Consider the following 22,079-nt stretch of genomic DNA (forward strand, 5'->3'; position numbering starts at 1 on the left):
ACAATTGACGGAGCCAGTAGCAGTGCCACTGCCTACAAGGCAAGTGCCAACAATGAGTGAGGTGGCAAGACCCAGCGATCTGCTAACATGACTACCTTGCTTCTCTGAAGATTAGTTATGCTATTCATTTCTTTAATTTTGTATATGATTATCTGGACCAGAGCTGGACTTCCCACAGAGGAACATGTAAGCACTTTTTCTGGGGCCCTCAAAGGAGAGAAAACACAATTACTTTCAGCTACTAGTACCCTCCTCTTTTTAAAACTTTATTTAGCAATAAATGTATTCTACTTTTATTACCACTTTCTGTTCTCTATTTATAGAGCACACCCACACAAGGTCTTGAATCACTGCTCGCTCTGTTCTGCCAAAAGAGCTGCTTCTCAGTTAGACACAAGCCTTCCAAAAATGGCTGTTGGATGTAACCTGCACTCTTTGTGCACTTGGAGGCTCCGAAGCCCCCCATCCCTCCCGACGCATACTCAAGAACCAAAAATTTGCTGCCCTCGTTCTATAATCATTTCAGTGTCTCAAGGGAAGACAGATTGTTTCCAAATAGCCCTCTTCCTACGTGCAGGGTGGTCATAAGTTCTTCTACCAGTTAAAACTTTAATAACTAAACATGTACAAACAATAGAACTGTTTAGTAAGAATTTTAGGGCATTTCCAACCTTAACGTTCAATTCAATTAAAAGTTTAAACCAGTAATATTATAAAGATAAATTGCAACCCCCAACGTCCGAGTATTTCCGGTACTTACAACTCCGACACTGGGCTACGTCGCTCCTTCCACCATCCCAGTCCCGGACTGACATGACCATGTTTGAGCAGGTCTGCAGACGTAACCCTACAGCCCCCAAACTGGTATCGCTAGTCTACTCCCACCTGAACTCATTAACCTCCCCCTCACAACACACCTACGTTACTAAGTGGGAGTGTGACCTTGGGGCAGCCCCGACACCGGAGGCCTGGCCTCGGATCTGGTCTTCTATAGCTACATGTACTATTAATGTGATCTCACAGGAGACTGCCTTTCAATCCCTCACAAGATGGTTCCTGGTACCTTCCAGACTGGCCCGCCTCCACCCAACACACTCAGCCAACTGTTTTCGGGGCTGTCAGACAAGGGGCGACCTTCTCCATACATGGTGGTCATGCTCTATGATTGTCAGATTCTGGACTAAAATATTTAGATTATTGAGCAACTTATTCTCTATATCAATAGCACGAGATCCCTGGTTGGCTCTTTTGCATCTCAAACCCGCAAGCCTCACCAGAGACCAACACCGTTTGACCACCTATGTACTGCTGGCTGCTAAACAGGTGATCGCCTCAGCCTGGAAAAAGCAATTTGTGTCATTTGATGAAGTCAAACGGCGGATGGACTCTTTCTTCCTAAATGAAAAATTTACAAGTATTCTTCTGGATACTAACAAACAGTTTGTGAGGATCTGGCAGCCATGGATTGACTACGCACACCCTACTCTATCCCCGGACAGTCTGACGTCTCTTTTAACTCCAGACCCTCCTCCGCTGAACGTAGAACCTCACTGCCTCCTCTTTGACCCCTCTACATCCTTCCTCCCCCGGACTTCCGGGACTTTTCTTCTTCCCTCCATCTCCTAGCTCCTTCTGGGAGCGGCTCTTTCTATTTCTTGTTTAACAATGCTGTCTACAGGTTCAGAAAGTGTATATCTAAATAGATACATCACATGACATTTCAATGCATGAATAAGCCTTGTGCCTGTGCGCAAAATGTGATCTTAAAAGTATACCGCTTGTTGATTGTATTGGAAAAATCTAATAAAAAGCTTGAAACAAAAAGTTTAAACCAGTGAAGGACTTTATGACTGCCCTGCATATATGTTTCTTACTTAAATAATAATAAATGTAATAATAATAAATAATAAATGTTTGTCCAGGCTTTGTGGCCATTTTAACTTCTCTAACCACTTACTCTTCATACTTATAGCTCCATTCTTTCTGGGAGTCATCATATAGGAACAACTGGGGCGTCCACTCCTCATCTTTATCTTTTCGCTCCTTTGCAGCCTTTCTCTGAGCATCCTCTAGAATGTACTTCTCGTCCGTAGCCTGGTTTTGGTTTCCATCGTGGATAGCGCTCGTCACATGTTGCCACAACCTGGAATACAGTCAAGTCAAAGGATCATTGTCCTCTGCATGACGAACTATGTCTGACATGACTCAGCTGACAAAATTCAGTAGGAGCTATTGACATAATTGAGCCGCTAAAAAATGGTTAACTTGGCCATATAAGTGGCAATTTTTAAAGAGCAGCCAAACTTTTGACACCATTTTTTTTTGTCCAAATCACAAAGCAATGAAAGACATAAAATGGTGGTTTTGATTCATCAGAAGGAGATTGGACTGAAATTACCTCAATTGAACCCAACAGATAAATAAAATTTGTTCTTTAAAATTTCCATATTTATTTTTACTATTCTAAGTTCCATCTTTCCATGAACTGTATTAAAGGAGAACTACAGGGTTAGGGCTTTTCCCCATTGTTCTCCTAAGGGTAACGGGAGGACACAAACTAGTGTCCTCCCGTCACCCAAAGCTCAGTATACCGCGAGCTACAGCTCTCCATATACTGAGACGCAGCAGCCGGAACAGATCCCGACAATTGTGACTGGATCCACCCAGCTGCGTGAGTGACAGCTGGCTCTGCCTATCCAGAGGCAGAGCCAGCTGTAGCCGCCCCCTCCCCCGTCCGTTCCGCCAGTCAGCGCTGGAGGATCGGACAGGGGAGGGAATCCAGTCCCCCAGCACAGGAGCGAGCGCCGGTATGTGTTCGCTCACTTCCCGATCTACTGAGCCGACCTGTGACAGTTTCATTGTCACAGGTTCAGCTCAGATTATGAGGCTGAGTGAAAATCACTCACCTCATAGTTCTCCTTTAAAGCTGCCAATATATTGCACAGGTGCCTGTTTGTGTTTGTACTCAGACTGATGTCAAGGACTGAGAACAAAGAAGCTTGCTTGTTTTAACATCTTTAGTGCTAGCACACGACTAGAGAATTTTTTAGTTAATCTTGACCCCTTTAGCAGCAACATACAACTATAAACAAACTACTCAATATACAGAATTAGCTAATAAATCAATCAAATCAATCAATGCCTGTAACAGCAGACTCTCCCAGAAGGTTTTTTTTGAGGGTGTCAACACCAACACATTTAAAAGAAGCACTTCAGTCCTCAGCCACACCACTCTGGTCCAAAGGTGCCTCACCTTGGAAAAAAAAAATCAGTCACGCTGAGACCAGAGACCAAGCCTAAGGGCACCACCATAAGGATCCCCAAATACGTCTGCTATAGGCAAAACATCATCTCCAAAAGAACCCCCAAAAAAATATTCATGTTTCCTATTAACTCTTTCTAGAGTCTCCTCCTTCTCTCCCTAGTCATGCTTTCCCTTTAGCAGATCTTTGCTTGTCTGTAGGCCTGTCTTTAGTGATGCGTCCAGTGCTGCACTGCACTTGTGGAATCACTGAAGATCACAAACTGCATGACCTGAATAGCACTGTGTTACAGCAAACATGGCAGAATTTTGATAGTGGGGGTAAGAACCGCTGGGGTAAAATATGGCAGTGGTGAAGAGAACAATATAGTGAGGGGGCATGGGGGTGAAGAATGTTTTGGCTGGCTGGGGAGATATTTTTGCATATGTAGCTACTGACATTGGGAAGATATTATATTGCTCACATGTTATTATATTTTATATATCAAGATTTTAATGTTTTCAATCATCAGCTGGTACACTGGGCAGCACAGTGGCATGGTGGTTAGCACTTCTGCCTTATAGCAGTGGGGGTCCCATGTTCTAAAACCCGGTCGGGGCACTATCTGCAAGGAGTTCTGTATGTTCTCTCTCTACTTGCGTGGTTTTCCTCCCACACTCCAAAGACATGATGAAAGGTTAATTGGCTCCTGTCTAAATTGCCCATGTATGCATGTGCAATAGAGACCTTAGAGTGTACGCCCCTTGGGGGCAGGGACTGATGTAATTGTGCAATATGTATAAATTGTCAGAGCTGTATAAATACCTGTAATAAATAAATTCATGTCAAGTCGTAAAAGAAATAGTCAAGCTTATGCAGGCAGAAGGAGAGGGCAGTATGCCATGTCTTCTTTACAGGGGGCCCTGTATTTGGCACATTTATTTTATACACAGAGTTGCTTCAAATTCTTTACCTCTCTGACTCCAGTTCCGTCTGCTCTTCAAACAGCACAATGTGCCGTTTCAGCCTCTGTCTTCTGATCTCCACCGTTGGATTCCAGAAAATGTCCCTGCTACAACCCTGGACATCGTTTAAATACACTTCCCGGTCCTGGAAAGGAAACAGACACAGGGCTGGTTGGCTAAATGAAATGTAAAGCTCCACTAAAGTGGCCAGTCTAAGCCACATTGTAGCCACATTTATTTTTGTTGATTGTTACCAACTGCTCAAAGGTAGTCAATAAATCCTCACCCAGTGCCCATCAAGGTTTGCCAGGAGTTCCCCTGCCACTTTGATCTTTCCGCTTATCTGGTTTAAGGTGTCGCTTCCTCCAAAGAACGGCTGTAGGTAAAAACACAAGATGAGAAGGCTGCAGACTCTCAGCTTTACATACATTTTTGCTACAAAAAGGTTGACTGAAAAGTTGTAAGCCTCACCACAAAGGTGTATTTGAGGTGATTGGATAGTGGCAAGCGCAGAATGAGTAACATCGATAACGGAACGGTGATCTGATACCTCCACACAGGGCCGTCTTTAACGCAGGGCAAAAGGGGCAGCTGCCCAGGGCCCAGTCATTGTTGTGGGGCCCAAAGCAGCTGCCCCTTGGGTGGGTCCTCTGCTGCAAAACTCTTACCACTGGCCCTGCATCTCAGCACTGACAGTAGATCGCTGGATGATCGCACAGCAGAGTGGGTCACACAGATAGAAGAGCTGGGTGGATGCCCTCCCCTCCCCTTCCATGCCGTGTATGTGCTGGAGGAGGCGGCTCTGCTATGACCTGGACCCCGAAGTTCACTTTGCACCTGGATGGGGGGAGAGGGAGCCTGCCGGGTGAGGGGACTACAGCCTGAATCAGAGCAGCATGAACGGTGGATGTCTGATGGGGGGGCCCTGTGTGTACTGGCTACTCCATGCTGCATGTGTGTATTAGGGAACACTCAACATCCAGAGAGAGGGGTCACTATGGTACTTGTCTGTATGTGATGGGGGTCACTACATGCTGTCCGTGAGCCCGCAAAAAATACACCCACACCACTCTTCTGTTTACTGTGCAATCGGTATTTCATAGTGTTGCTCTGCCCCTGTTGTATAGGCATATGCATGGGCGAAATTGCATGGCGGGGGCGGGTAGGAGGTGTATAGGAGTAGGGGGCCGAAGAAAATGTTTGCCCAGGGTCCAATCAGTATTAAAGATGGCCCTGCCTCCACATAAAGGAATGAGCTGAAGGTGATCGATGAGGATGCCAAGGCCACTTTGGGACAGATACCCCTTCAAATGCCACAGTCAAGAAATGGGGAACAAAATTCAACCATGGCAATTAGAAAATTGCAGGTGACCCCCCACAAGTGACCTGCCTGGTCAGGAATTCATTGCATGTCTAAGGCTCATCTGCAACCTCTATAGACAACCCCAGGCTCGTTAATCTCAAAGGAGAAGAGAACTGATGTTCTGCGATGGATTTTACAGGACATTAGCTCTCTTTCCCCAAGGAAAGGTTAAAGCCAGCAGTGTCTGCTGTATGAGGGAACATGCACACTCAGCAGAAATCATTGTGCCTGTTATCGTACATGGCCATTCTACAAAATGTCAGGAACAAGTGAGAACAACATTCTCAAATTTAAAGAGACATTATCACCAACTATGCATTTAAAAGCACTGAAAGATTTAGTATTTGAAATTCTTACTTGAAGCTATTTTCCTTTTCATAAACAATTTTTTTCTAACTTGCAAAGTGCCTCAGAACTTGCTAGAAAATTTTACTAATCTATACCCTAGCACAAGACAATACCAAATGATCCTAGCAAAGCCCCCTTCCTCATCACAGCCCTCTCTCTCTCTTCTGGGAATGTCTAATTACTATCTGTGCTAGTCCAGCTCATCTGCCCTCCTCTCACCCAGTACCTGGCACCCAGTAGGAGTCTCTGGGCTTTTGGATGTATACACAAGGGAGGCTTTTACAGGTCCAAATTGCACATAAAAACACAAAGTAACATCTCACTTCTTATAGTTATTAACAGATTTTGCTTGGAATTCCATTTGAAGCAATCTTCAGCTCCGCTGCTGGCATGGAACTAAAGTAGGGATGAGCAGAGTTGAGAGTTGTTGCTTTGCTTGTAGTTCGTGCAATTTCAAAAAAATTTACTTTTTTGACTAAATATATTGACCATTTTGACTTAATATTTTGGAGTAAAATGAAGGTGAGTTTTTAGGGTGCAATTGGCTTTAAAGGGCTCCTGGGGGTCAAGGAAACTCCTTTCATCTAACCTGGTTCTCGTGTCAAAAAAGGGCCCTTCTTAGCTAAACGCATGAAATTAAAACTCGAGGAACAGGAGAACCTTAACCTTCTGAAAAAATGTTTGTGGTAATTTTATTTGTACAAATTTTCTTTTTTTCACTGGTTGCTAACACTGCCACTGGGTAAGTACATTGGCAGCTGCTTGTGACTTGGCTTTGGGAATAAACATGGCTTTGTTTCCTAACAAAGCCAAGTGACTTTTTTTCAAGCATCCTTGGTTCAATGTCCAAGCCTGCAGACCATGGGCACACAACTGGCCATAGAAAACATACCTTTAACTTAAATTCCAGCTCCGTCACATAACCCGTCTTCTCACATTCTATGGTGACTTTCCCTCCTAGCTCCATAGTCATTGTGCCGTACAAGAGACCTAATAAAACATTTTATACAAACAGTTACACCATTCAGACCTTAAAGTGACACTAAACTCAGGCTACTTTTGCTCCCCATGGTCCGTGGGTGTGTTGTAAAGTAGTCACCACTCCAAGCTCACTCCCGGTCCCGGGATGGACTACAATCTCATGTTTAATTTACTAATTTGCCTTAAGATTTTAGACCATCCTGGGAGCAAGCTTGGAACGGTGACTACTTTACAACACACACAAGGACCATGGGGAACAAAAGTAGCCCCCCTCCAGAAGGAAGGACAGTGTCAGCACCAATTCAGAGATGATTGGAGGATCTACAGCCGAGTGATACACAAATAAGGTTCTGTTTTGTTAATAGTTGTGGGACTTGAATGTATTTTTAAGATTTAATTCCTGAGTTTAGTGTCACTATAAATACACCCTGACAATATATAATCTTAGCTTCAGTCTGAACAGCAAAGAATTTAAAAAGCTATCAGTGGATTTCTTAAGGCCTAAAAACAATCCATTAGTTCCAGTTTTGAAGTTGAATACAGATCTTGATATTAATCTTACAAATTTATGTAATTTAGGCTAAGAAGATAATGAACAAATACATAAGCAAATGTAACCGTCATGTCAAAGCAAGTATTAGATTCTAATATCGACAGTTGACGGTGTATTCTGTACAACTCATCTTTTCCTATTACAGTTCAGGAGTCGCTACATGGATTCTTTAAAGTACATGAAAACCTAATCACTAAAATCTCATATAATCTTAAGCATGTTAATGTTATTTTTAAAAGCCGTTGTCAATGGTTTAAAATCTGCTCCATTTATTAAAATAATCCCTGGTGATCCTGCCATGAAGATCCATGTTCAGGCACTTCTTGTTATAGGATGACAAAGTTCTGTCCCTGTCTCCTAGTTGTAGTCCTGGGTTGTCACCCTGTCACCCTGGAATATATATAAGCAGTACCTTTGCAGTGAGCGTAGGGCATGGTGATGATGTAATCTTCCTCACGGGTCAGGAACGAAAGTCTTGCCTTCCCATCTAAAATTGCGGAGAGGGAATTACCTATTAATGAAAAATGTGAAAAATCCTGTAAGTCATTTTTCCGGAATGACTCAGAACTTAGAACCCAGTTAGTTTGGACAGAGCAAGTAAAGGTTAGAACCTCTGTCAACTTTTTATCGCTTTCCATGGTTTTGCTTAGGGGATTTCTCTGTACTTCCTGTCCACATGATGGGTGTCATACTAAACAGGAAATCATAAAAAATATCCACATTTCCCATGTATCTGACAAATGTCAGATAGATTAGGAAGTGAGGAAAAATATCTCCAAAGGAATGACAGGCAGCAATAAGGACCCATTCACACCAGCAGATGGGTGTTAGGGTGCATACAACGCGTGCATGCTGTTATGCATCTGCACCGGGATGCTTTGTAACAATGTATTACAATGTTTACATTTTTTTCCTTTTTTTTTACTTTATTGAAGGTTAACAAAACACTTTATTCAAACTTGTGATGTGCTGCCGGCCATCATGAGTTGTTCCGTGCTGTGTTCCACAAAGCAGACATGCTGCAATTTTATTTAATGCACTCCAATGCCCTTATAAGGTGTGAATGGGGCACATGGAGAACAATTGTTCTCTCAGTGTCCTTGCATTGAGTCTGTGTTGATCTAGTTGACAGACCTGCTAAGAAGAAGCCCTCACAAATAATCGTTAGCAGAATGAGGAAGGTTTCAAATCATTATTTTATTGGTGCCTATGCCCCAATGAGTGAGATTTTCCTTCACTTCCTGTCCAGTTGTTAGGTGTCAGGAAGGACAATAAGAGAAGAAACATCTCTGCTGCTGGGACACAACAGTGTTTAAAGCCAAACAGAGGTTGTAACCCATAGCCACACTATCCACAACGAAAGGAAATAGCAATGGTTTGGCTGGAGTCAGGTTCCATGGTTATACAATAGGTCTTACTTTTTGTAGAGATCATTACTCTCTCTTTGTCTATATATCATAAAGAGAAGAATATTTAAGCCTTGAATAGCTGTAGTGGATCTCCCTTAAGGAGTTTGACTCTGTCTCCTTCCCTGTATCATCAACAGGGGTGGGCTTACCATTTGTGCAGATTGTACAGCTGTACAGGGGCCCTCTGGGACTTATGCTCCCATTTATATTAGATGTGGGTCAGATGAGTGCTGGGACCCAGTCCCAATGTCACAAATTGGAGGTGGAGGTGGCTCACTGTTATCTAGCTATCAATTTATGCACAGTGAAATATTGTTTTTACTTGACCATTAGTTACAGTACATGGGAGGGTGTCCAAAAATTGGTCTAGCACAGGGGACCATTGGTGGATTCTGTCCACCACTGGTGGTCAATATCTATCTTTCTTGGCTTTATGTCAAGCAATACCTCTACATATCCTTATCCCTACCAAAATGGGCACGCGTCCCCTTTATTGTGCAAAAAACTAGGTGTCATGACACAAACATTTCCAGGCACTTTACCTTCATATAAATAAACCTGAGCTTTTATACAGAGAAGTCATGTTCATTATGGCAGTGATGCTCAACGTGTTGGAGTATCATATTTATTTATTACAGGTATTTATATAGCGCCGACAATTTACACAGCACTTTACATAGTTGCACACTCATATCAGTCCCTACCCTCAAGGAGCTTACAATCTAAGGTCCCTATCTCACATGCTTAGATAGAGGGGCAATTTAGAGAGGAGCCAATTAACCTTAAGCATGTCTTTGGAGTGTGGGAGGAAATCCACGCAAGCACAGGGAGAACATGCAAACTCCTTGCAGATAGTGACCTGGCTGGGATTCAAACTGGGGACCCCCAGTGCTGCAAGCCAGAAGCGCTAACCACTACTCAAATGTGCTGCCCATACAATTTTACATTATAAAATAATCAGCTGGAATGAAGAATCAGGGCTAGAGGGGGTTCAGATCTTGATCCTGAAATCCATAAGGACTCAGTTTCCATTCTTCCATCAACACCTAGGACCTCAGTTTTAACTTGGCACAGCTATTCAATTTCATGTGCACCCATAATACATAATACTCTTCCTTTTTTTACGTGGAGAATAGTTTTGCGTTTTGACATCCAAATTTCATTCATCTTTGCCATTTTTGCTTTCATTGTCAGATGAGAGCTGACAGCTTGGCGGGCAATATATAAGCTCCAATTACACAGAACGACAGCTCCCATCCTGATTGGCTGACATACAGCCTCAACTCCGAGGTCAGCCAAAGTCTACAGCTCTTTAAATATCAATATCTTGGACCGGCACTGTCATAACAAAGTATAATTCAAATGAACATAGTTCTAGAGGCACGTCAAGTCACAATGAATATGTCAAATGTGACCCACAGGCACACGTTCACATTTATCAGTTATATTATTTATATAGTGGCACGATATTGCTGTACAAGCTGAGAATATATAAGTGATATAACAATGATATTAGAATGTGTGAAGATATATGAAAAATCAGAAATGAGGACCATGTCAAAACGGGATTACATCATAGGCACCAGAACTGAGGGAGCATAGGGCAATTGTAATTTGGTTGTAGGTAAATATTAAGAGTATTTTAGATGGTAGGACATAGATCTTGTGAATTAAGGATTTGATACTTAGCGTGTTGGTGAATACATGTTCAGAGAAGCTGTTGAGAGGAAAGAATGAAAGATCAAAGATGTCCTGGAAGCATGGGTGACTAGGTTTGTGAGTTGGGTTAAGGTCCCACACAGGTGTCAACCTGGAGACCTAAAGTGTATGTCTAAGCAAACAAAATTATATGTGTAGTAAATCTCTGCAATACACAACCATTTCCCCTTGTTTTGTCTCTTTAAGAATGCTGCAAGTACACCAAGATACCCTTTGCTCCTGTCAGAAATCTACCTAACTTCCTATTGTGACCTCTCAACGCTGCCTTTGCTGCACTGAAATCCCAACCTGCCTGGGGTTTCCTCTGCTGTACACAGGACAGCATCCCCATATATGTGATGGAAATAAAGAATGGGGGGGGGGATTCTGTATTCCACTGGCAGAGAACTTAGGCTGGGATGACAAAACTGCTTGGGATATTAGCTAACTGTCAGTTGCGCAATCAATTTTGCCTAAATTGCTTTGCTCATCCCTATTACTAGAAGCTCCTGCGGTGAGACAACTCCACCATAGTTTTCAACATCATTCTGACTTCTCCTACTTGATTCTTCATTAAATAAAAGAATGTAGAAAGCTAACAAGAGGAGGAAATGTCCCTGTGATAGTTGCAGGTGCTGTGTAAGCCTTGGAGCAAAAATGTAATTCTCATCATCGGAGTACCTGAGAGCTACAGGAAATCATGTGGTTTAGCGCTTCAGCAATATTAGCTTTTGGTGTTCTGAGTCTCTAAACCGATCTTTGCACTCGTATATAGTATATCACCGAGTGTTATGGTATATTAAGGGCCTTGATATTTTCCAAATTATTTTTCCACGGTTCCCAAATCGGCTTTCCAAGCTAATCTTATTACACTATAATGCTGAGAATTAAATGTTTTGCATTATGTAAAAGCTCCACTGAATTTATAGCACAGTAAAAGATCCGGTACAGTATAATGCACAATTGGCAGATTCTCTATAATAACGGCCCCGAGGCTTCTCCGCAATGCTGACTGGGCAGTTGTACAGTTTTGTAAGGCAATCGCTGGAAATTTCCAGACTCTAGATATCTACATAGTTGCATAGTTACATAGTTAGTCAGGTTGAAAAAAAGACACAAGTCCATCGAGTCCAACCTATAGAGATACAAAGAAAAAATATATATATATATATCTTTGTCTAGGAAAAGGTCTTCTACCCTGCAATGTTCTAATACTTGTACCAAGGCCTAGTTTGAAACCCTTGGACTCATTGCAAAAAACCTGTGTTGTCCTTTCAGCAAAAACACCCCAGCAACACCAATCCACTCAGCAGCTGGAATTCCCGGGGAACTTCAACACTATTCCGATCCATCCACCTGAGCAGTGAATGGTATCTTAAACTACGCTTAGTGGCCTCTAACGATCCATCCACAGCTGCTCTTTGGTACCATGACTAGGAGACCTTGAGCTGCTGGAATTGCTACTCATCTCCATCTTTAAACTATTTATGGCACTGCAGAACTTCCACTCTATATAGGGAACCTGGTAACTCTACCCAGTGCCTGATGAACAGGTTCTTCGGTTTATCTGAGTCTCCTGACTACACTGGCTTCTCACATGCTTTATGAAATCTGACGTTTGCCTATTTTTTGGACTCTACTTCTATCTGCTGCCTCTCAAAACCTCTTGCGTGCCTGATTATGCTTCTGCCTCTCACGTTGGTATTGCGCCAACTTGCGGCACTTTTCCTGTTGTTCTAGGGTTTCACTTAGAAGGTAGTTTGGCACTAGAGACAAAGAGGGTTAACTAACCACGACACCTATCTACTGTCTGGAAGGATCTCTTTTTGTCTTCAGGATATCCTAAATACATTTGAGCGAGATACTGAAATTCTAATGGTCCATGGAGACTCAATAGCTTCATGTAGATCCTGCAGATAAATCAGTCACATGCTGCTGACCTTCCATTCCATCTCATCCCAAGGGATTCAGCTATGCACCCCGAACTCTGACCCTTTATGCATCTGCATGTTGCAGCAGAAAATGAGAATTGTCAGACCAAGCAAAATGTTTTCAGTCATCCAATTTTGGCAATACCATCCCAATGTAGCCTCATTCTTCTGTTCTTAGTTCATAATGGTGGAACCCAGTGTGCTCTTCTTCTGTAGCCTTAGCTCTTCAAAGTTCAATGCATCATCCATTCAGAGAGGTTCTTCTTCCATGCATTTGTATAGAGTGGTTATTTGTGCAGTTGTGGACTTTCTATCAGCTTGTAGAAGTCTGGCCATTCTCCTGACTCTTCTCGATTACTAGGTGTTTTAGCCTACTGGATGGTTTTGTTTTCCACACTAGACAATGCACCTTCTGGAGACCTTATTGCCTAAGCATCTCAGTAGGCCAGCAGTTTTTGATATGTTGCAACAGTTCTACCACCAACAATCATTCCACAGTCATATTTCTTGGAGCACTCACCCCCATTCCAACATTCCATTCCAACTGACCCCCCTTGAATGCTTTATGCAGTGCGTTGCAGTCACGTGATTCGCTTTTTGGCTGTACAAGTCGGTACATCTGATAAGATGACCATTGAGCCTAAACTGAATATGCAGAATAAATCTGTGTAGTATGGCATCATGAAGCATGTGCAGAACCTTAGTTACATTTGGCGCAATAGCTCTTGAAAAAAAAATGCAACTTGAAATGCCCGGCTTGAAAAAATAATCTGATTGGGCACAAGGAATACTGGGTGGCATTGGGGTTCTGGGCTTTCATTAGTAATACTATGTGCATGGGCTTTGTATGTTCTCTTTGGTTTCCTCCCACAACCTTAACGAATTCTGGTTGTTTAATCAGCTTCCTCCCAAGGGTGGTGTGTTTGTGTAAGACTGTGATACGGTAATTAGACTGTAAGCTCCTCTGGTGCAATGATCAATACAAATGGCTCACTGAAAAGAGCTCAGGAATATAAATTATTAGATAAAATAACATACAGTGGACCTATTGTCTGCTCCTCCACAGTGCTAAATCGTTAGACTATCAATCCGAATGTATCAATGTGCGTCTATTTATTATCAAAGTTTGTGTCCAGCAACATTTTTATTCCAGCTTCAGATGGAACGACGAAGGATTAGAATCCCTGTCATCTTTTTACTGCTCTCCAGGGGTACAAGATTGGAGAGATTTCCCCTCATCCTGTCTGCCTGAGAAGGTTTTACCAGACAGCAAGTGAAGGGAACTCTCCAACAGCAACACAGACAGAAATAAAAGTACTTTTCTTTAGTAGACCAGTGGAAGGCTAGAACTAGGCATGCACCGATACCGGTTTTTCGCTATCGAGTACGAGTACCAATATTTTTTTTTCCGTTACTCGCCAATACCGATACCAGAAGTCTCATTAAGGAAGCCAGGTGGCATGTAAAGACTCGCCGCCCGGCTTCCCGATTAGCAGGGAAGCCATCCCCATGCTTCTCGTCACTAGCTGACAAGAAAGCATGGAGCCGGCTTTCTGGCCAATTAGGAAGCCAGGTGCCGTGTAATGATGTGGCGCCTGGCTTCCTGATACTGGAAGCTCGGGTATCGAGCTAGGCATCGAAGCATTTGGCGAGTACTTGGCATTGGCACCGATACTAATATCGGTGCATCCCTAGCTAAAACCCCTGTTATTTTTTTTCTTGTCTGCAGGTAAAACTGTTGCCAGCAGAACAGGAAGTGAGGCAAAATCACTTTAACACCAAACTCTGGGCTACTGTTAAATTTACCCATGCAGTTGAGGCCCACCCCACCCCCACACCACACAGCATTGGTTAAATGCTAATTTAGCAATAATAAGTTATTCCTTGCTCCCCTGGCAGTGCTCTCCTCTGCTGTCTGATGCTCTGGGTTGTGGGCAGGCCCCCACGGTCCTCCTGCTGGTCCTGCATTGTATGAGATGATGTCAGAGAGCTGGCACAGGCTGGGAGGCAAGGTGAAGCAACATTGGGGGACCGGGTGCAGAGAGACAAGGAAGCCTGCGGGAGACTGGGATAAAGTACATATTTCTACTTATTTATTTCCTCTCTAGCCAAATGAGCACTTAACCCAATCAATATGCGGGGTGAGGGTTTACCCAGTACATGGGTACATCCAAAAACAGGCCAGAGTGGGGCTTTAATGGAGCCCTGGATAGCGGTAAAAACTAGGGAAGAGTTCTAATCCTTCCCTACTCTGTTCAAAACTAGAAAAAACATTTTGGCTTGACATGCACTTTAAGGCCTCATGCACACAGCCATATAAAATTGGCACAGCACCTTACGGGCAGCAAAATCGTGCATAAAAAGTTGTCAGTACTGCATAGGAACTGTACGAATATAAAGTCTGTATAACTGAGATGAGTATAGGCAAATTGCATGGCCACTCTTCCCCTGCCTAATGAATGAATTGAATGAGTAATTCACAAGGTAGCCACTGCTCAAGCCTGACATGTAAACAATAGTATGTAACCATTGGCAGCTGCTGCTTATACACTGTTTACATGTAGGCCCTGAATGAAAGACATGAAAGCCAGCAAAACATTTGCTTTGTTCCGGATTTTTCTTTCTTTTGGGTTTCAGGGTCCGAACGCCGTTTCGTTATTCGGATCTTTCGGAATGTAATTTTAGTTTCGGACGAGGTTTTCTGAATGGCCAGAAAACAGTCACGTGTCTGATTTAGTTTAATTTTAAATGGAATTCGGATGATCCAAAATTTTGTTAAAAGGACATGTGGATTTGTTTGCATTCGGCCTCATTGAAATATGGATATTCGGATGCATCTAAATGTCTGAATTCACAAAATTTTGTCTGAATTTGCGTTCGGAACTAAACAAAATTTGCATGTCTACTAAATGAGTCATTCATGTAGTGACAGCACATGAACAGAATTACCTTGGACTTCAGTCAATGAAGGCTGAGGTAATTCTGTGCATGCACCCCATGAATGACTTATTTAGGGTCAACATGTAAACAATACTGTGTGATAAGCACCCACTGCTGCTGATTATACACTGTTGTTTACATGTCTGCCCTGAGCATTGGTTGCAGGGTTCAATACACTATACGTAGTATGCATAAAAACATAAGCACTAATGCATACAGTGCAAAATATGGCCAGATGCACTATGCTGGATGCAGAGCTTTCTTGTGTTGCCTTACACAGTTAAGCACTATGGACCATAATGGACCATTGTGAACTGGCCAATAGAATACAATACTATTGCATTCAGATCTATATAAATGACAGATCTGAGTGCAGCAAACTGTATGCCCGTGTGCATGAGCCCAAACCCAGACAGAAATGTCAAAATGGAAAGCTTAGCAGTTGTGCACTCAGGTTGATGCTGATCAGTACCGTAAAATTTGGATCTGGCCAGAATGCTCCCAGTGATGCAGAAGCCATCCTTCCGATTACTGACGTGGAAGGCCGACACTGGCGGGTGATGACTTACCTGCAAAAAAAGTCAATTTTCAATACAGATACATTCCCTTTTCTCATTGGCAAGCTGAACTGCGCCCTGGAGTTCTCCTATAGCGTACATATTGGATGCATTTACCTGTTCTGCTATGTAAAATGTATGACTGTTGGTCTGAGGGTGAAACCAGCAACATCGGAACTTCTCACCCAAAATAGAGTTGTACGGCTTCTTTATTCCCTGCGACACAGAAACATGAGAAGTCATTAGGGTCAGTTTAAGCTTACAATCTCTAGGTGGGTACATGGAGTGATGGAGGTCTGGGTTTGCATCTTTTAAAAGCAATCCGGCAACCAGTTTACTTTATTATATTATTCCCAGCTGCACATACCATTGATTTTCTGCCACTACAATTGACCTCCAGAAGAGAAGAAAACCCAGGGTACGTCTGGGTATGAAGGAGCATGTGACTCACTCCTTTTCCTCCCATGTGATAGTGATGGTGCTTTGCTATTGGACCAGTGCTGTCCCTTAGGGGTGGGGAGAGAGTCCCCAACCCTTTATAAGCTCCAAACAAAGCAACGATGCTGGCAGGATGCTGAATGGGGTGGTGGCAGAGGGGTTTAGGAAAAGTTGAGTATAATCTGCTGAGGAGTGGACATTAGAGCAAACCTGTTGCTCTGCCCTGCCTTGTAGAATAGGGAATGAGGAGAGATAGGCAGGAGTGAGCGAGGAGAGACTGCAGGGGAGAGAGGGAAGGGAGACAGCCAAGGGAGAGTGAGGAGAGACAGCCAGGAGAGAGAGCAAGGAGAGACAGCAGGGAGAGAGAGCGAGAAGAGACTCCAGGGGAGAGAAGGAGGATAGACTACAGGGGAAAGAGGGAGGAGAGACAGCCAGGGGAGAGCGAGGAGAGACAACCAGGGGAGAGAGCCAGGAGAGACAACCAGGGGAGAGAGCCAGGAGAGACTCCAGGGGAGAGAGCCAGGAGAGACTCCAGGGGAGAGAGGGAGGAGAGACTCCAGGGGAGAGAGGGAGGAGAGACTACAGGGGAGAGAGTGAGGAGAGACAGCCAGGAGAGACAGCCAGGAGAGAGCCAGGAGAGAGAGAGCGAGGACTTCAACCATCCAGCTATTGTGGAACTACAAGTCCCATAAGGAGTTGCAAGATTTTGACAGCCACAGGCATGACTTGCAGAGGCAGATGCTGCACCACAACGCACCACAATGCAGTACAATGCGGTGTGGCCTGGTTCAGAACATTGGTTGGAGGTGCATTTAAGATGGCATTCAAATTAATGGCAGCGCAACGCACCTCCCGCACTATAACGTTCAGTAGGTGTGTTGTGCAGTACGGTGCATTAATCACACGGATCTGTGTATTTGGCGCAATGCTATGGTATGAATCAACCCTTAGACTGATGTCACCAGCACAAGGGTCCCCATTGGAAGATTTCCTCTCTATTCCTGTTCTAGTAACAGCTGTAACATTTTGGATTTCCAATTATCTTCACCAAGAAGGTGAATCTCCCCAGTGGAGACAACAATAATAACCGGACAGAGGTTCTAATGCTTCCATACTCCATCCAAAACTAAGAACAGCTTTTGCTTTGGATATGCTTTAACGGAAACACTGACTCCTGGCTTCAACCACAGGAGGGTTGGCGATATTACTTCTGCTTCCTTTATTGAAATAACATGACAGTGACATGAAGGATTAGGGATTATAAATCAGTGGAAATATCCAATTTATTTTACCTTTGGCTTCTTATAAAATCCAGACAAATACCACTTCAGAACTTGCTTCATGCGACAGTAAGGGTCATCTTCCACGGCGGCCCTACAACAAGAGCAGATACCATAAATATGAAACAGGTTTGTAAAGTAGAAGCAGCACATCGATGAGCTCTGCTGCTCTGCTCTCTTCTTCTATTAGCATGCTCCTTGCACTGGCGCCGCTTCTGCCTCCCCCTCCCTGAGCTCTGCTGTACAGGGACTGCAAGAGGATGATGCCAGGTCCACAAATCCTCTACCTACACTGCTTGCATTACAGTTAACCGTGTACTAATAAATACAGAGCTGCATTCATTTGTTCCTTTTAAATCTACTTGAAAAACATGTTGAATATGATATATATACAGTATATATACACATATAATATATATATACACACTGAGTGGTCAGATTATTATGACCACCCCATCAGTACTTCGTTGACTCCACGAGATGGTGAAAGGTGATGCGAGGAATCTGACACGGCACTGTTGCCCTTCTGTTGTCTTGTACCAGTCTTGCCACTCTCCGTTCTGCCCTAACATTGACTAGTCGCTGACGGCCACAATTCGCACGTTCAGACCCAGATTTTCGGCTGACAGTCCGGTCTTTAAACACTTTAACAACAGCTGCTCTTGAACATTTAACAAATTCTGCTGTTTTGCTGATACTCGCTCCATGGCTCCGAACGCCAACAATCATCCCGCGTTCAAAGGCTGTTAAATCGCGTTGTTTCCCCGTATCTTCAGAAACAAATCACTTCTACTGTCGTGGTAAACAACCTGCTTCCCTATTTATAATGGTATGGCCCTCTAGCTAATTATTGCTTATTTGCCTACAAACGTCAGGTGGCCATAATAATCTGGCCCCTTAGTGTATATACAGTATATATATACAGGCAGTCCCCGGGTTACGAACAAGATAGGTTCTGTAGGTTTGTTCTTAAGTTGAATTTGTATGTAAGTTGGAACAGGCAAATTTTTTTTTGTTTTGGATATCATAGGGAAGGGGTAACCCTCTGTAAAGTTTGTTTTGCTGTGTGTGCCCCTGTTCAGAAGATTTCACCTCACTTTCTGTTCCCGTGACAATTGGATTTTGAAAATTTTGGGTTGTCATGGAAACAAGGATTGGTGATAAAGCTTCAGTGGAGACACCTTTTTTCCCATGATCACTCATACAGCAGTGAATTTCCTTTCCTAGGGGTAGATTTCCTTTCACTTCCTGTTGTCTCAATTACAGGAAGTGAGATTAAATCTTTCTAATGAGGATACAGACAGCAGTTAAAACCTCACAGTGACCCGGAAGAAGAGGTGGGCACCCCTTGTCTGCACGTCTAACAAGAGCCAACTTCCTGTAATGTACGTACAGTACTACGAGCAGACCCAAAAAGGCGCGCACTCCTCGTCGGCACGAGCGCAGTAGCATTACAACTACCCCTGCTGTACAGTAATAGCCTCCGAGCCTCCGTTTTTAATAGGAGTCATATGTAAGTCAGATGTATGTAACTCGGGGACTGCCTGTATATATATAAATATTTTAAACACACAAAAAGGCTGCAAAACTTGTTACATAGTTACATAGTATTTGAGGTTGAATAAAGACATTAGTCCATCAAGTCCAACCTATTAGGATCTCATTCTAGGAGTACCCGTACCCCTGTATATTACGGTCCCTTAAGAAATCGTCCAAGTTTACTTACGGGAAAGGTCAGCAGCATTTTATTTGCCAGAGTCTCTACTCTACATCTTATTTTTGGTTCCTGCTGCCACTCAAAACCAAACACGCAATGTGGTCAGATGACATTCTTTTATTTTTTTAACCTTCAACTTGGAAAAGATTTATCACATTTTGTGTAGGAAGAAAAAAGACAAAGCACTGTGATCAATGAAGCACGTTTAGGATGATGTTGACCCCCGTGCCTACCAGACCTGCCAGTAAAGATCACGATGATCGCAATGAAAGATTTTGGAGACAGGAAAAAAACAAATCAACTGTGGCATCAGACCGTGACAAGCTGTATGTTTACTTGGCTCCAGAGTAACAAATGTATCATTAATATTAAACAGAATGATGAATACTGGAAAGCAATGCGTTTGGATCTTTGCTAGTAGGGATGAACAGATTGGTGTTGCAGAAATTTGATTTTGCAGCAATTAATAATTAAAATGTTACCAGAATTTGGTAGAAATTAGCCTCCAATGTTACCATGTCAGGGCTAACATGGTGATCAATGAATATCTTGAAAAACAAAGACTTGTCACTTGTATTTCTTTTATGAACACTCAATGAATGTGCCTCTAAAAAGAAATAAAATCCTTAAAAATTGTTGTTACATAAAACAAAAAGTAAACAAAAAGTATTTTGTAATCATCAGGGGCCCTTTAAAGCCTACCGCCCCCTTTAAACCACCCAAAGCCATCTAAAAATTCACCTTCCCTGATGACTCCGATGAATGTAGCAGAAATCGTGAAAATTGTGGTAAATTACCTAATTGTTGCTGAAGTTTTAGCAAAGCAAAAATTCAGTTTTGATCATTTATTTGCTAAATGATTTTTGTGGTCTCTGCATATAGGTATCAGCATCTTTCACAGGGCAATGGATTTGAGTCCTGGCTGTGTGGAGGAGGCTCGTCTCTTCTTCTTACGCCATTGCCTGTGCCAGTACCAGTGAACGAACGTAGCATCTACAGTAGCAGTAGAGGAGACCATAAAGGTTTAATCAACCTGACAGAATTATTTTCTTTATTGCCACACCACAAATACTCCTGATTTCCAGAGGTGGGTGCGGTGCATTGCACATGCTGGCAAGGCAAAATTTAACATACTAGTGCCAGTGCGCTGTAAAGCCAGTAGCTTCCCCGCATAGGTGCTCTTGTGTAAATTTTTGCCTCTGCTGTGAATGTTATGGGCCCGCTTCCCGGCATATGCGCAATTGCCAGTGAAATTTCTAGACATGATCAGAGGCACTGAGCTTGTGCATTCAGCTGATGCCCCCTCCATGCACCCCTAGCCCCCAGAAATTAGGCGGGGTCCAGATTTCTAACGGGTCCGGGATTCTACCAGAATCCTGATCTTCTTGTCCAGTGCGTAGCCGTCCATCTACTAGCTCGGAGAAGGGAGGAGGAGCAGGATGGAGGGTGGTGTCTTCCCTTGCTGTGCCTGTGCGTTTGTGAAGACACACACAGCTTGCTAGCACAAACAAGGGTGGTTCCATAGGACCCTGCAAGGGAAAGGAGCCCCCCTAAAACAGGATATCAGGGCCATTGCTCAGAGGACCAGCTGATTCTGCAGTAACTAAAACCATTATGCATCAAGGAGCTGATTTCATCAGCATTTGAAATAGCTTTACACCTTTTGACTTTAATATCACTTTAAACAATTATTATCTAACAAAGGTTCTAACCCTTCTCCACTCCTTCCAAAATTAAAAGAGAACTATGGGGTCAGTGTTTTTCCACATAATTCTCTTAAGGGTCACGGGAGGACATATACCAGCGTCCTCCCGACACCCAAAGCTCAGTATATCGCAAGCTACAGCTCGCGGTATACTGAGATCGCCGCAGCCCGGACGGATCCCGACATTACTGTCTGGATCCACCCAGCTGCGTGAGTCACAGCTGGCTCTGCCTATCTAGAGGCAGAGCCAGCTGTACCCGCCTTCTCCCCCGTCCGTTCTGCCAGTCAGCGCTGGAGGATCTGAGAGGGGAGGAATGATCGAGAAGTGAGCGAGCGACGGTATGTGTTCGCTCACTTCCCGATCTATTGAGCCGACGTGTGACAGTTTCATTGTCACACGTCGGCAAGAACTATGAGGAGGAGTGATTCTCACTGACCTCTTAGTTCTCCTTTAATTAAAAAAAGGCTTGAGATTTTCCTTCCCTTTTATCCTGGCCCTTAAAGTGCATGTCCAGTCAAAACTCTATTACGCCCTGAGCAAAAGTAACTATTATTCTTCTCTGGAAGCCTTTCAAGAATTATATTCAGGTAAGAAATATGAGATGATGATGTTTGCGGGAACATCGAGCTCTTCCAGGAAAAAAAAATGAGCCCTATAAAATCCCCATAGTGGAAAAAGTCTCCGGAGGATTTCCTAACTAGAACACACAGCTAATTGGGAGAGCGGCAATTTGGCGGCAATGGTTTCCAGAGGTCCGATGATGTCTTCTTAGAAATGTAAAATAGAATGGAAGGAGCTCGCCATCGGTAAATGATGTATTACTCATTAACTGGAGACTCTCACACATGTACCAATACTTTATCATCCCGCAGACCTGCCAGATAAATGTCCGTATGATAGATGATGGTGATATTATACATATGCAATGATAAATATTATCTGCAACATGAT

At 43.3% G+C, this 22,079-nt stretch overlaps 1 protein-coding gene across 2 annotated transcripts in view; it reads right to left on the bottom strand.

The window, feature by feature from the left end:
* OSBPL5 (oxysterol binding protein like 5) overlaps positions 1 to 22,079 on the bottom strand; it is an 83,877-nt gene that overhangs the window by 6,268 nt on the left and 55,530 nt on the right. For both annotated transcript variants that reach the window (XM_018555518.1, XM_018555526.1), the window contains exons 11-18: positions 17,718 to 17,799; positions 16,105 to 16,203; positions 15,903 to 15,999; positions 7,865 to 7,963; positions 6,811 to 6,908; positions 4,494 to 4,583; positions 4,216 to 4,352; positions 1,958 to 2,143 (exon numbers count right to left, since the gene is read on the bottom strand). In XM_018555518.1, coding sequence (XP_018411020.1) covers positions 1,958 to 2,143; positions 4,216 to 4,352; positions 4,494 to 4,583; positions 6,811 to 6,908; positions 7,865 to 7,963; positions 15,903 to 15,999; positions 16,105 to 16,203; positions 17,718 to 17,799 — 888 coding nt within the window. The remainder of the gene's footprint in view (positions 1 to 1,957; positions 2,144 to 4,215; positions 4,353 to 4,493; positions 4,584 to 6,810; positions 6,909 to 7,864; positions 7,964 to 15,902; positions 16,000 to 16,104; positions 16,204 to 17,717; positions 17,800 to 22,079) is intronic.

The sequence above is a fragment of the Nanorana parkeri genome, unplaced genomic scaffold (genome assembly GCF_000935625.1).
Source record: "Nanorana parkeri isolate BGI_ZX_2015 unplaced genomic scaffold, ASM93562v1 scaffold10, whole genome shotgun sequence".
NCBI lineage: Eukaryota > Metazoa > Chordata > Amphibia > Anura > Dicroglossidae > Nanorana > Nanorana parkeri.